Source organism: Podarcis cretensis, assembly GCF_951804945.1.
Source record: "Podarcis cretensis genome assembly, chromosome: 10".
Lineage (NCBI taxonomy): Eukaryota > Metazoa > Chordata > Lepidosauria > Squamata > Lacertidae > Podarcis > Podarcis cretensis.
The window spans coordinates 35082449-35097902 of record NC_137179.1 but is presented as its reverse complement, the minus strand read 5'-3'; the positions used below and the strand labels follow the sequence as shown (position 1 = coordinate 35097902).

At 41.9% G+C, this 15454-nt stretch overlaps 1 protein-coding gene across 1 annotated transcript in view; it reads left to right on the top strand.

Annotated features, from left to right (window-relative positions):
* Window positions 1-1872: 1872 nt before the first annotated feature.
* ANO4 (anoctamin 4) overlaps window positions 1873-15454 on the top strand; it is a 167766-nt gene continuing 154184 nt past the window's right edge. The window contains exons 1-4 of the mRNA XM_079991894.1: window positions 1873-1937; window positions 9539-9976; window positions 13024-13092; window positions 14293-14529. Of these exons, the coding sequence (XP_079848020.1) occupies window positions 9748-9976; window positions 13024-13092; window positions 14293-14529 (535 nt within the window). The 5' untranslated portion in view covers window positions 1873-1937; window positions 9539-9747. The remainder of the gene's footprint in view (window positions 1938-9538; window positions 9977-13023; window positions 13093-14292; window positions 14530-15454) is intronic.

Here is a 15454-nt window from a genome sequence, read left to right as displayed (position 1 = left end):
AAAAATAAACGAATGGTAATTATTAAAAAAAAAAAAAACCTCAAAAAAGGCTACCACACCGCGTGCTATGAGTTGCTCCTCGAAGTCAAGTTGCAACTGCACCCCATGAATGCACGGTTTCAAGAAAAAGGAAACAAACTTGCAAGACAAAGGAAACAAACTTGCAAGACGTTTTCGTCTTGCGAAGCAAGCCCATAGGGAAATCCGTCTTGCGAAGCAACTCAAAAAACGAAAAACTCTTTTGTCTTGAGAGTTTTTCGTCTTACGAGGCATTCGTCTTGCGAGGTACCACTGTACTTGTATAATATGATTAAAGTATGTAAGAAACAATGAAATAAATCATGTTTTTCATGGTGAAAAAGAAAGGCCATGGGGGGTGGGGAGAGAATGGATGCCAATAACCCCAGTACTTTAGGATGGAATATTTAGCCATGCCAGCCACTGAAATGGGCTAAACATGTATACCATGTCACCTGACCCCTGAAAAAAAAGGGATTTTTTCTCCTGATTTTCCCCCCAGACCCACCCAAACCCTTCAGAATTAGATCACAATCTGTCGAGAGATTCTGAAATATACAAGACAGTTGATCTGGAAGTAGCCTTGTATTCCCACCTTAAATTGTGATAGGAATTTTGAGGTCTTAGATATATGGTAATGTTCATAAGTTACCAACCTAGCACGTACATAGATCACAGGAAGACCAACCTGGAACCATTTTGATTCCTAAACTGAGCAAATGTTTTCTCTGCAAGGTCAAAGTGGGAAATCTCCCCATTGTCTCTTTCCTCACAAATCCTGTCTTAAGGGCACATTTAAGATATGAATAGGGTGTGAGCCTGTGACCTGGCCCAGGAACTAAGTATTTATCATTACAAAAGACTGGCCAGGCTCCCCAGGCAATCCAATCAAGTAACCTGCCAGACAGGAGATAAACAACAACAGGAGAAAAACAACATTCAAATTTCTGTTTTAGACCGCCTTTTCTGTGATGTAGGTATGATGTATCTGAGGGGTGGTCTTAGTTTACACCCCTTCTGTGATGTATGTATGATGTTTCTGGGGGTGGTCTTGAGCTACAGGGTGGCAATTTCAAAAGTCTTTATAAGGCCTTGCGCGCCATTGTTCTGGGTTCCTCCTCCTTTCCTGCGGGTGAGGGGAGCACCCTGTTGCAACAGATCAATAAAGATCAAGCTTACTAGCTGCTTTGCTTCTCAATATTCTCTGGTTGGCCTCTGTTATTCTCTCCTACCAGTAGGGAACCTATGTAAGGACTCTATATGGGCTCTTGGATTCCCCATAAGGGAAAAGGGCATTTTTTGTTTACAACAAATACCCTGATATACATGGAAACCAGCTGTTTCATATATTGTGTTTAGTGCTGGGCATTTAGTCTGTGACCTTAGCCTAATTTGGATTATTATTATTTTCTATTTAAGTACAGTGGTACCTTGGTTCTCAAACAGCTTAGTTGCCGAACGAATCGGCTCCCAAACGCCGAAACCTGGAAGTAAGTGTTCTGATCTGCAAACGTTTTTTGGAAGCCAAACATCTGATGTGGCTTCCGATTGAGTGCAGGAAGCTCCTGCAGCCAATCGGAAGCCGCATCTTGGTTTTCAAACGGTTTCAGGAGTCGAACAGACTCCTGGAATTGATTAAATTCGAGAACCAAGGTACTACTGTATCTGAGAAGAGGCGGAATGCTTGGCCAAGGAAAAACTACTGCTACTTTAAGGTCTTCCAATCCTTAAGGAAGGGGTGGAGTCTGGGAGAAGTAATCGGGACCTTTTATGTGTGGGGAGCATTAGGGCTAAATGTGGTCACCTGGGCCTCTATCTGGTCCTCTTATTGCCTTGTCATGCTCCCCTCTCCCCAGCCCTGCTTTGCACCATAAGCTTTTCAGCACTTAGGCCTCCCTGCCTGTGGATTTTTGCATGAGGTAAAGTAAGGAACTGGTATGTGCAATGAGCTTAGGCTTTTACTTCTCCCTTTTGAAAGTTGATCAGTACTTTGGGGACCTCTAGTGGTGAACTTAGAAATATGTCACTGAAATAATATGATTTTCCTACATCTTTATTGTCTTCAGAAATCAGTGTGTGGACACTGCAATCCTATACATGTCTACTTGGCAGGAAATCCTTTGGATTTCAATGGTACTTATGCCCAAGTGGCTGGATTGCAGGTTAAATATATCCTTTATGCTAAACTATTACAGTGGTACTGCGGGTTACATATGCTTCAGGTTACATACGCTTCAGGTTACACACTCCACTAACCCAGAAATAGTACCTCAGGTTAAGAACTTTGCTTCAGGATGAGAACAGAAATCGTGCTCCAGCAGCAGCGGGAGGCCCCATTAGCTAAAGTGGTGCTTCAGGTTAAGAACAGACCTCCAGAACGAATTAAGTTCTTAACCTGAGGTACCACTGTATTGTCATATTCCTATTTTAGGAAATTTGTTTGGTAGAGAAAATAAATAAATAACTGGCTTCAATGTTAAGTCCTTTGCAACATGAAAGCGCTACTTTCCTCTTTCCTCTATGCTTTATATCCTTTTATTCATCTGAAGTATAGACCACAAAGTATGGAGATGGAGAAATAGAGATTTGTGATTGTGAGACTGATTGCCTTTCACAATACAGTATTGGAAGTTAAAATTCATCCTGGCTTAGTAATTAAACACTTCCTATTTAACTTGACTATTATAAATACAAATAGCTGTTTTGCTAGTAGGAGGAGTAATAGTTGGTAGTTAAAGCCCCTCCCCCTCCAGTCGCTCAGAAACTAATTTTGGGGCAATTCAGAGAGGCCAGTCTAAAGGGCAAATAGCAGAGCAACTGGAAACAATAAAATGAATTTAATCTGTAGTCAGGAAGTGCTTTAGTTAAAGTAACAGGGTCCCTGCAAGCTGATGTTGCAATACAGGTATTTTGCAAAACTAATCCCCAGTCCGCCCATCCTGCCATGCAAAGTCTGAAAAAAACAAGGGGCAGCTAAACAGCTCAATTGTTGCAGATTAGTCTGCAACAACTTGACAATGGCATCATCTGGATGTACTTCATATATGAACAAAGGATGGCAATTGGAGAGAAAAGGGCTAGCAATCTTAGCACACCAGTTCATACCTTAATTACATCCACTCTTGACAACCACAATGTGCATTTTTAACATCCTCTTTGAAATCCTAGTTTTGTTTGTCACCCACTTCATGAAGTACGGGAGTCAGTCCAGGACCTGAAGGTTTTTCCACAGCGAAGGCCACCATCTGTAGCTCAGTATGTCAAATGAGAGGCAAGCTCCATGCAGATCTTTAGTTCCTGACCCCAGTTGAAGGTGCTGCATTTTTGGAGCTGCTCCAATAATAACAAATCATTGTTGTTGTTTGGGCTGTGATCCTTTTATTCATTTGGCTTTTTTGTACAGTACAAGGCATTCATTTTGTGTTATTTGCAACAAAATGGCTAGCAGATTTACAAAGCCAAGCAGGGTCCAGTACTGTTTCAAATTGGATGGGTGACTGTGTGCCGAGATTCCTGCATTGCAGGGGGTTGGACTAGATGACCCTTCTATGATTTCATAGTTTTAAAAGTGGTTTAATAATAATAATAATAATAATAATAATAATAATAATAATAATATTTATACCCCACCCATCTGGCTGGGCTTCCCCAGCCACTCTGGGCAGCTTCCAACAAAATATTAAAATACAGTAATGCATCAAACATTAAAAGCTTCCCTAAACAGGGCTGCCTTCAGATGTCTTCTAAATGTCTGGTAGTTGTTCTCTTTGACATCTGGTGGGGGGGTGTTCCACAGGGCGGGTGCCACTAGTTGCTTTAGAAATGCCAATAAAAGTATTGATTCAATATTACATTGTGCATAAAGTGTTTGGTTTTAAATAACTATTTATGGATTGTAGGTTGCAAGAACTGTGGTCGTTGTTGTTTACCCTTCAAAAATACAGATGCTGTGAAGTCCATTGTATGGGCCAACGTGATTGCAGCTGGAAAAACCTAATTACCGTGGAGTGTCATTCTGATGAATAGTATGTCTAATAGCACCTCAGTTCTGCTGAGTCCAGCATTCTACAAGAACCCGTGAAACGGGACCATAATAAATTATGTGTATTTGTGTACGCGCTATGAAATTGAGCCTTTGAAGTACCTTGAAAGTATTTATTGCTGCTGTCAAAACTGAGCAACGAGCGCAGCAAGTTTTTAGAAAGCATGCTAAGCAGTTTTGGCTTCCTCATCGTCTCCTGATATTAGACCTGGGTGCAATCTTAAAGAAAGTGGGGATTTTGCATTGATTTGGGTAGGATGTAGACCTTTGTGCTTTAAGTGCACCTGATATCAGGCATGTGGGGCCAGCCTTCTGATTCTTCTCGAATTGGCCACTGCTAGCAATAGAGCCACTGCTTTTTAAATGTGCAAGAGCATGATGTGAGTTTGGTAGAGACTGGTGTGTTCTCACTGCCAGGATTTATGATCTGAGGAAAGACAAGTGGTCAAGCTGGGGAGATTGCAGCTCCGCTTCTGCCTGAGCAACAAGAGGTGAAGAGGGGACAAGAGAGAGGTTCTTTATTTATTATTTATATTTATTCATTAAAAAATATCAGAGCAATTTACAACCATCCAATAAAATCCACATTTAAAGGTTAAAATCTGAATTCGGTTAAAAATTAAGGAAAGGTGTCTTTTTATTTGCCTTCATAAGCCTGAGGGAATAGGATAGTTTTCAGCAGGCATTTAAAAGTTGAAACAGAAGGCACCTGTTGAATCTGTATTGGCAGAGTATTCCACATGAGCGGGCAATGATACTAAGGGCTTGTTTTTTTGAGCCTGTCAGATGAGCACCCCATTCTCAGTGGTGGCACCCTAACAGCGGAAAAGTCACCCTGCCTTTTTGTGCCGGGTGAATGAACAGCTTTTTATCCATTTAGGTTTTTGGGAAAAAAAATTGTGACCTTCAAATATAGATTCTTAACTGGTTTTGCCTCTTCCTTTCTGTGGCATAACAATAGCAGTTTTCATGTCACCCTTTATTTTTGGGGACTTGCATTAATATCAGCATATTATATTTCTTTCAGCCAAGAGAGCCTATGTTAATTGAGTTGTCTATATAAATACAGTCATGATAATAGTCGCTTAGCCTGCGGGGCCATTCTAGATCTGGCAGTAGCATTATAGGTCAAAGTGGAACTATATCTGTCTCTTGTCCTGTGATAAGCTGACAGTTGCAATACCACCTTCTGGCTCTCTGCAGTGGTGTCGCTGCAGCATAGCAGACAGAAGCTTTTTCTGCTGTCAAATTGTCTTGGGAAGTTTTGCTGTGTACATATTACCATTTACTCTGGCTCCCCTGCCCTCACGGCTGGTGTTTGAAACCATGTTCACATGAGGATAGCCACAATCCATATCTATCCTGTAGTTTCTGCTGTCTGATGTGTTTCCCCTTAAACCAGTTTCCTCTTATTTGAAAACACAATCCACATTCACTTTGCACTTAAACTGAGGTGTGTACATTTGAGACAGCCTTGTGGATGTGCAGAGACAGCTTCATGAATAGGAGGGTTTTTTGAGTGGGAGGGGGGCAGGTACAGGGAAACCAAGCAGATAATAGATGTTGGAAGAAGACATCAGTGCCTCATCTCTGGTGTGTTAGCAAGGTGTACCATGGGACCCAGATGGCGCTGTGGTTTAAACCACTAAGCCTCTTGGGCTTGCCGATCACAAGGTCGGTGGTTTGAATCCCCATGACGGGGTGAGCTCCTGTTGCTCTGTCCCAGCTCTTGCCAGCCTAGCAGTTCGAAAACACGCCAGTGCAAGTAGATAAATAGGTACCGCTGCGGTGGGAAGGTAAACAGTGTTTCTGGGCGCTCTGGCTTTCGTCACTGTGTCCTGTTGCACCAGAAGCAGTTTAGTCATGCTGGCCACATGACCTGGAAAACTGTCTGTGGACAAATGCCGGCTCCCTCAACCTGAAAAGAGATGAGCGCTGCAACTCCAAGTCACCTTTGACTGGACTTAACCGTCCAAGGGTCCTTTACCTTTTACCTACCATATTGGCCCGAATATAAGCTGGACCCAAATATAAGCCACACCTTTAAAATTCAAAGGGGGGGGGAAGACAATGCCTGTATATAAGCAGCTTCCTTAAAATTCTGCAGGCACTCACACCAATTCCACTTTACCATATGTCTGTTTCAGCAGCGATATCGTAAAAGCAAATTTTTGTAAGGTGAATTTAAGCTGCACTTTACCTTTTCACGGTCGGAATTTGGAAAAAAAGTGAGGCTTATATTCAGGCCAATACGGTATTAGCAAGGTGCAAATACAACTTGAAATGCATTGAGGGGAAAGGGCCTTGCTGAATTTCAAGCCACTAATGTGTACATAGTCTGAGATGTCCGGGTCCTGTTGCTAGCATTCCAGTTTGAGATTCCTTGCCTCTTACACGGGGAATCCTTGGTGGCTGTGGCAGATGCAGAGCTCCCGTCCTCAAAAGATTTGTCAAAACCAGAGCCTTCCAGTGTCTCCCATTCACTGATACTTCTGTGCCACCACCTGCCATTACTTGTATTCAGACTGTTTTGGATGGAATAAAAACACTGTATGTAAAAGTGTGGAGTCCAATGAAGCAATACTACTAAATGTCAAAAGAAACCTTCTTGCAAGTGTAAATCTCACTCATTTTTACCCAAACCCATCCACGGTCTATCCAGATCAGCATTCTGTTTCTGACAGTAGCCAGGCCTCTGGCAACGTCACAAGCAGGGCATGAAGGTATCTCTGATTATGATGGAGCCCTCTGACTATAGTCTTCCTCCTATTGGCTTTGGTGAATATCGCTGCCAGCTCCTAAGGTGCCTGGAGTCCTCAGAAACTGGAGCCAGTTCTTTTTTTCTGGGGAGACACAGGGGTACGCATACCCCTAAACATTTTGTGAATCTTTGTACTTTTGTCCATTTACTGTATTTATTTTCCCCCATTTGAACTATAAAATGATATTTTCTTGAGTCAATATGAGAGTACAGTGGTACCTAGGGTTAAGAATTTAATTCATTCTGGAGGTCCGTTCTTAACCTGAAACTGTTCTTAACCTGAAGCACCACTTTAGCTAATGGGGCCTCCCGCTGCTGCCACGCCACTGGACCACAATTTCTGTTCTCATCCTGAAGCAAAGTACCGTACTTAACCTGAAGCACTATTTCTGGGTTAGCGGAGTCTGTAACCTGAAGCGTATGTAACCTGAAGTGTATGTAACCCGAGGTACCACTGTACCCTTAAACATTTTTTTTTTAAGAAAAGAAGCACTGCCTGGAGCCCTCTGGTGGTCTCTTGCCTTCAGAGAATCAGCTGGTGGGGAGGCTTGTACTTCTTATTTGTTTTTACTTAGCATCTCTGGGAAGTTCAGTTTCTCACTCTTTTTTTATATACTACCCGAGCAACTGCTTCTACCTCTCCTTTCTTCTTTTCCCTCTTACTGACTCATCTCTGGAGTTTGGGGCCAGACCCCTTTTATTGCTTTCTCTTCGCTTTCTCTGTCTTCCAATAGTCTCTTAGCAGCAGACCTACTTCCCTTCATAGTTGGCCTGTAACTCGCGTCAGCCCCAGGCAGCACAGTGAATGATTGGGGATGATGAGAGTTGTAATCTAATAACATATAAAAAGCTGCAGGTTCCACATTCCTGGATGAAATGAAACTGCGTTCTGGATGCGTAGAACTGTGCTATATTTTGTAGGGGAATGATCTGAAAATATAAGTTACCTTACTGTGTTGAATGTATGTATCCATAAGGTCTTGAGATATTTTCTAGAACTTCCCATGTTCATAATAGAATGCAATGGCAGATGTGTTTCATAAAGTATATGGATGTGCACCTGTAAACTATTTATTCATTAAAAGCAGTATGAAAAATTCAGTTGGAATGTCATATGGGGAAGAAACAGAATTAATCTTACTGACTTGCTTGAAAAAATTCTCATAAAACCCAATTGTTTTCTCTATTCAGGTCACTTAGCAGCTGCTTCCTAGCCAATAAAAGAACAGAAGCTTTCAAATAGATGTTTTGCAAAAATAGATTTTTTAAAAATGGAAGCAAACAATATAAACGGAGAATGCAGTGTTTTGCTAACTGTAATAGAATAACAGCTTTACTGCTTTGGAAATTTATGTACTTGGTGATGAGTGTTTATGCGTGCAATGAAAGGAAAGTTTAAATGAGAACCATATGAGATCATTTTTAATCTGCTTGGTGTATGACAAAGAAAATGCACCTTTCACATTTCCATCACATTACATCACAGATATATCTATATTCCTTGGCATTACTCAGCAATGGGACAAAGTCTCTAGAGGGTAATTTCAGTTGGGGATGTGCTAGCTCTGGATTCCTTGCATTGAGCAGAGAGGGTTGGACTATAAGGTCCAACTCTGTGATTCTACTTGGATGGCTTTAAAACATGAATAGACAACTTCATGGAGGATAATGTCTGTCAATGACTACTAGCCATGATAGAAGCTATGCTTTGCCTCCACAGTCATAGGCAGTATGCTTCTGAATACTACCAGTTACTGGAAACCGCAGGAGTTGAGAGTGTTCTTGTGCTGAGGTCCTGCTTGCAATTTTCTGGTTGGCCACTGTAAGAACAGGATGCTGGCCTAGATCAACCATTGGCCTGATTTAGCAAGCTCCTTTTCTGTTTTTACCATATCTCTTAACTTGACTACACAAAGCTTTTCCATTGAAAACCATTTTATTTGGGATAATGTCTGATGTGAAAGCATGGATGCTGTGAAAGCTATTTCACATCTGCAATTGATTTCTTTGGGGAAAAGAGCATCCTAAGAAATGACAGGATAAAGATAGGGCAGATATGGATTGTAGCTGATGTCGTGTGTATACTACTTCCCAAAACAGTAGAAAGAGTGGATCAGATGCAAAGTAAACAGCAGTATGTATACAGCTTATGCATCTATGCAAAAATTCACCTTGCATGGCTTATTGTTAAGCCTGTGTTCTGTATTTGTTCTTTAGGTGTAGGGGTGGGGTGGGGGTCACTTCTAGATTGTCACCATTTTCCAGGAAGGATTCAATCACATACTGGGAATTTAAGTTTGTGCAATTGAAGTGGATTAAAGCATTCTGGTGCAACAATTCCACTTTTTGCAGTTAGGAAAGTTATGGGGGAAATGTACTAGAAAGTGTGGGTAGCAATCAGTTGACAGCAAAATGCATCACCTCTGCACAAATCAGAAGGACATAATCAGAATTGAACGCTGATTGTTTTACAATCTCCAGACAAGCAAATCCATGTAAGATTTGCACAAGCAAACAGGATGAATGGTCAGTAAACATGTCATCTGGAGTAACCCCATGTCAGTACGATCATGTTTGCTTAAAGTCCCTTGTTCTGGGGAAGATATTTTGCAGTGAGGATCTTGCTTGAGGATTCTTGTTCTTTTTAAAGATATATCTGTATCTATTTATCTACCTGTCAATTTAAGCCGCTTGCTTTCCTATCCCCTCCAATCCAGAACAGAGCACCTAACCGAGAGCTGTAAAAGATCTGACTCAGAGAAGCAGCAGCAGCAGCAGCAGCAGCAGTCAGGTGCATCACGTGAAAGGAAAGCAGGGCAGACGTTACCTTGCTTGCTGAAGGAGGAAAATACCTCCAGTTGTTCCAAGCAGTTCTGAACAAAAGAGAGAGAGAGAGAACTTTCAATGGAGAGGCTCTTTGTTTAATATGTGGCCCCCGTGTCCTTTGCCACTTGGAGAAAGAGACTGGAACCTACCAAGGAAACTCCAACCAGGTAGATGTCCAGGGGACCAGAGGTGCTGCAAAATGGGACCTATCCGGAAGGCAGCAAAGGGGGATGACCTGCAGACATCTCAGAGAGACCTGGCGATGTTCTGTAACCCTGGCAACAGCCCCGCCAAGAAAGTCAGCAGAATGGCTTCGCTAGCTGAATATGGTAAACAAACAAGCAAACAAATAGAAACAAGCTTACTGCGTTTGAAATGTGCTCTGCTCACTTTACTAGTTGCGACTGGGAGAAGCAAATGGAGCTCTTACCTTGTTTTGCTACTGAGAATGTGTCCTGTGTGGATGTGTGGTCATTGTGGACATATTTCCTAGGGGAATTTTGTGCTAGATAGGTTGTATTTCATGCTTCAGTGGGAAGAAAGATCCCCACCTCTCTCCACTTGTAGGAACTCATCTTGATTGAGTACCTTTCTGAAACCCCCTCAGCGTGAGGGTCTCTGTGAATGGATATAACAGATAGACTCGCTTCAGTTAACTGAGGTGGGAAGAATTAATTATAGTTTTGCATCCACATGTGGGGGTTTCAGAGGGATACAGTGAGATGCTAGAATCATGGGAATTTCATAGCGACAATGAGCAGCGTTCTGTGCACTTACCTAGGAGTAAGCCCATTGAATACAGTAGTGCTTTTGAGTAAATATGTGTAGAATTGCTCTGGACATATATGTCTGGGGACTCCTTATTTTCTTTATATCTCTGGCAGCATAGTTAAAAGCTAATTTTTAAACGTGAAACGTATATCACCCACCTTTTGTCATTGTATTTTGCTTTGCTGTCTACGGTTTAGGATAGGGTTACTTGCCCTATTATTTTGCATTTCTGATTGTTAATAATTTATTAGTGAATATAGTCTGAGGAACATTCATAACTGCAAGGAGATCTGCTGGGGTGCTGATTGTGTGTTGGAAAGAGAGCTTTAAATCACTCTGCAGCAAATTAAGAGATGGAGACTGCATAAAGCATGGTTTTGTTTTGTTTTGATGAAGCTAGTCACTTTTGTAAAATGGTGAATATTTTATTATTTAAAAAGAAGAAGCAACAGCATTTATTTCAGGCAAGCGCTTATAATCAGCCATGCTAGATATACTGCTAGTCAGCAAGCTGAACATATAGAAGGTGTGCATGCATAAATCAACTTGGGACAGGCAGCATTGTTTGGTTAACAAATTTAGATTATTTATTGCCCATCGCACTGACACACAGACATGGGCACAGTTTGATGGATTAAGAGTAACGTATATTGATATATTTCTTAGGCATGAGATAATAGCTGAAGCAAGTCTGCACGTAGGTATAAAAGGTAAAGGTACCCCTGCCCGTACGGGCCAGTCTTGACAGACTCTAGGGTTGTGCGCTCATCTCACTCTATAGGCCAGGAGCCAGCGCTGTCCGCAGACACTTCCGGGTCACGTGGCCAGCGTGACAAGCTGCATCTGGTGAGCCAGCGCAGCACACAGAACGCCGTTTACCTTCCCGCTGGTAAGCGGTCCCTATTTATCTACTTGCACCCGGGCCGGGGGTGCTTTCGAACTGCTAGGTTGGCAGGCGCTGGGACCGAATGATGGGAGCGCACCCCGCCGCGGGGATTCGAACTGCCGACCATGCGATCGGCAAGTCCTAGGCATAGGTATAATGGCTATTAATTACAGTGATGCCTTTGATTTTTTTCCTTTACAATTTAAAATCTTTCCTTTTATCTAAGGGGTTTCTAAAAAAAGCATTCTTCAGCAGTTGGAATTATTGCAGAAACTGCTGCAGCACATCCATTGGTATGAATGGGAGCTTTCCTATCTATATAGACAGCAGGTGATCTGCCCCCCCCATCACAAAATCCAAATTGGGACCCCAGCAGGGGGCACAGAGTTACAGCTCTTAAATAAATGTGTAATTTATGCCTTCAGCGTTGTTTATGCTGTTAGTGGCATCGAGGTAACCTCTCCAAGGTGCAAGCCTGTGAAGCCGTGAGTATGGAGATCCTGGGCCGCCCAGACAACAAGACCCCCCTCTCAGCCTTGCTGATGTGGGAAAGCAGAAAAATACATTTGGCAACAGCTTGGTTGCAAGAGTTGCTGGAAGGAGGCGTACAAGACGCTGCCCAACTGCCTGGATTTGTATAGGGTTTACTCTTTAGCCTTTTCTTCTCCTGAAGTTGTCCCACAAGGCACAGGATAATATACCCATTATAACTACTGACCATTACAAATACACACAGGTGCTGCTATCTGCACGCTCGCTATCTGAAAATTCACTTATTCGCACTTAAAGTATTCTGTCCAAACCTCCCTATATGCTCTGAATAGCTGCCTTCCTTATTTCCTAATTTTTTTTGCTTTGCTGGTTAGCAATAGCCACTTTGGGGCAGAAACCGCAGAAAGGGTGGGAGAGCGAGATGGGGCTGCACCTCGCCCATCGAAATCCCAATCCAGGTCAGCCCCCTCATCATTTTCTTTTTAAAAAAATTCCTACAATTATGTAAATGGTGTCACATAGTTTTTGGTCTTTCCCCACATTTAAAGTAGGTGTGCCTTGCATAGGTGAGGGGAAAACAAGCCACTGTTTTCCAAAATGATGGCTTTAATCCTGTGACCTGGAGGATGGGAAACCGAACATGGTGATGGGTTGGCAGAGACATGGTATATAAGCTAATGCAGAAAGCACAGCTCTTTCCCTCTTGATTTCAGGGGACTTTTATGTCTTATGATGGACTGAGGCTGGAAAATAGAAGTTGAATGTGATCTTGACAATATATGTAGAAATAATTGATATGAAAGGGATATGAAAATGTTTCCATCATTAGGGAGTTGCATGTATTAGGAATATATGTGAGGAATTGCAATGGGCGTTTGCAAAGGAAGTTTGTAAGGTGATGGAGAAAGCAGGATTGGGTTCATAAGGAGAGGGGCTTAACCCTTCCCCTACATGCTGTGGTTCCCCCAAAACTGACCACTGAAGCTTTTTATTAGCTCCAGGAGAGAAGCTTTCATTGGTAGCCTCTTAAAATAGCAGTGGGTGACAGAGGCAATCTGTGGTTTATAACCGTTTTTGACACCTGAAGGCAGCCTTTGGCAACCTGGTTTCCTCTGCATGTTTGGGATTCATAACTCCCATCAGCTGCAGGCAGCACAGTTGCCAAAGGCTCCCTGAAGGGCTTTCTGTCTGACATTTCTAACTTTAAATTTTCTTTTTCTTTTTTAGAGAACGAAACTTCCTATGACAACAGTACTCTTTCTACTGGAACCAGTCGCATCAGCCAAATTACAATGGGTAAGAAATTGCATGAGATTTCACACTAACAGTCACACACACACATGCTTAGTTTGTTTATTTGCAGAATGCAATAGTATTTCCCCCCTTTATAAAAGTTCTCTTTACTTCAGCTGAAAAGATGAACGTTTTGTTTTAATTTAAGTGCCTTGGTTATCCTTCTATAATGCGCAGTCATGAATTGTACCACACCTTGCCGAGGTCCATCTTGTGACAACTAAGACCTCAAGTGCTCTGAAAAGAAAAGGAAAGTGCTTGGGTGCTCACTAGGAACATTTTATTAATATCCTAAAGAAGTTTTAAGTAGAAATACACATGCTTATAAAAACATCTGTTGTCTAACATTATATATAATGTTATATAAACACTAAGTTTATGTAAACTTAGTATAAACATCAAATAAATTATTGTGAATGGGCTGTCTGGTTCTCTGCCCCCCTCCCATGAATCTGCATGGTGTCTAGGCATATATGTAAAACGGCTCTAAACACCTTATCTGTGTTCTTAATAGTCAATGTATTCTACTTTGTTAGCAATGATATTATGAGCTACATTTTGCAAGCTAAAAGACATGAAAATAATAGATTCATTTATTACCTACTCCTCAACAACAGTAAGTTTGATCTCCTTTGTTAGATACTGTTTCAGTGCTTGATGTTGGAAGACTGGTTTCTAGTAGTTGGAACACATGTAATTTTAATAGCACATTTATCATAATTTTAAAACTGGTCAGGCATGGCCTATTCTACTGTTTCACCATCCGGAGAGGATTTGTTTAGTTCAATTCATTGTAGCAATTCCAGCTTTGCATACATTTGAATAGATGGAAACCTGAATAAAGTCTACGAGCCTGAACGACAGACCTTAAATGAAAAGTGCTTAATGTGTTTAGAAGGTATGTGAAAGTGAAACCTCCCACTGGTGTGACTTTCGGCTCAAATCAAGTTGCTGGTTGTTCGTGTCACATAATCATGGTTAAGTGGTATATGGGACTTCCATGTCTGGGAACAGAATGCTTCTGAAAAAGTGTTTCTGGCGCAGAAAGACAATAGGAGATGCCTGTTGCTTCCATTCCCTGCTCATGGGCCTCCCCAGAGCACTTGGCTAGCACTGTTGGAAAGAGAAAGCTTTGGTCTGATCCTGTAAGGCTCTTCCTATATACTTATGTTTATTATAAATGTATTCATTGTTTACTTTCAGGATATGATGCTACTGGTCCATTTGCAGTTGGATTTTCTCACTGGAAGAATCCCTCCTCTCAAGTTGGTCACCATCTTCCTCTCTGGTTTCATGAAGATGCTGGCTTGTGCCAACATTTTGAGCCACAAATTGATTTATCTGCTCCTTTGTCCTGCCCAGCTTCACTGTCTATCACCCCAGTACCTTCTTACAGCAGCAGCAGCAGCAGCCAAGATACGCTTAGCCAAGACCACACAGGTAAAGGATCTTTCTTCAATAATAATTTTATTATTTATACCCCACCCATCTGGCTGGGCTTCCCCAGTCATTCTGGGAGGCTTACAGCATATCTAAAAACATAATAAAAACATCAAGAATTGAAAACTTCCCGATACAGGGCTGCCTTCAAGGGGGTACAGTGGCACCTCGGGTTAAGAACTTAATTCGTTCTGGATGTCTGTTCTTAACTTGAAACTGTTCTTAACCTGAAGCACCTCTGTAGCTAATGGGGCCTCCTGCTGCCACTGCGCCACCGCTGCACGATTTCTGTTCTCATCCTGAAGCAAAGTTCTTAACCCAAGGTAATATTTCTGGGTTAGCGGAGTCTGTAACCTGAAACGTACGTAACCTGAAGCGTCTGTAACCCGAGGTACCACTGTACTTGGTTGTCGCCCCCCGCCCCCCCGGGCATTTGAGATTATGCTTTGAAACGTGGAGATGGTGAGAGCAGCTTTCCTACCTTACAGCTTGTATGTGTCAATATAGGTTTGCCATTTCTGAATGTGTAGTGGTAGATTCTCATTCATAAAAGTTCTCAGGCAGATATTATTGAATTTTGTAAGTTTTGCAGTGTTAACATGTAGTCACTCATATGTACACAATGGAACATAGAGGAAAGATGCAGCAAGGTCTTGTGCTGCAATGATGTCTTTCTTGTCAGTGGCATATTTTATATATATATGATTGCAGAAATCTGTGTATAAGGAATGAAGTACTTGCATGAAAGTTACACTGTTTGAGGCTAGGATTCCCATTAGCCGTCAGACAGGAACAGGCTTCCAAACTGCAGGCTGCTGTTGTATTTACTGGCAATTAATAAACAACAAGGATGAAGAGCATTACCAGGTAGCAGGTTTTCAAATACAACAAATATTTCATGTTAATGCGTAGCCGTCAAAAACAT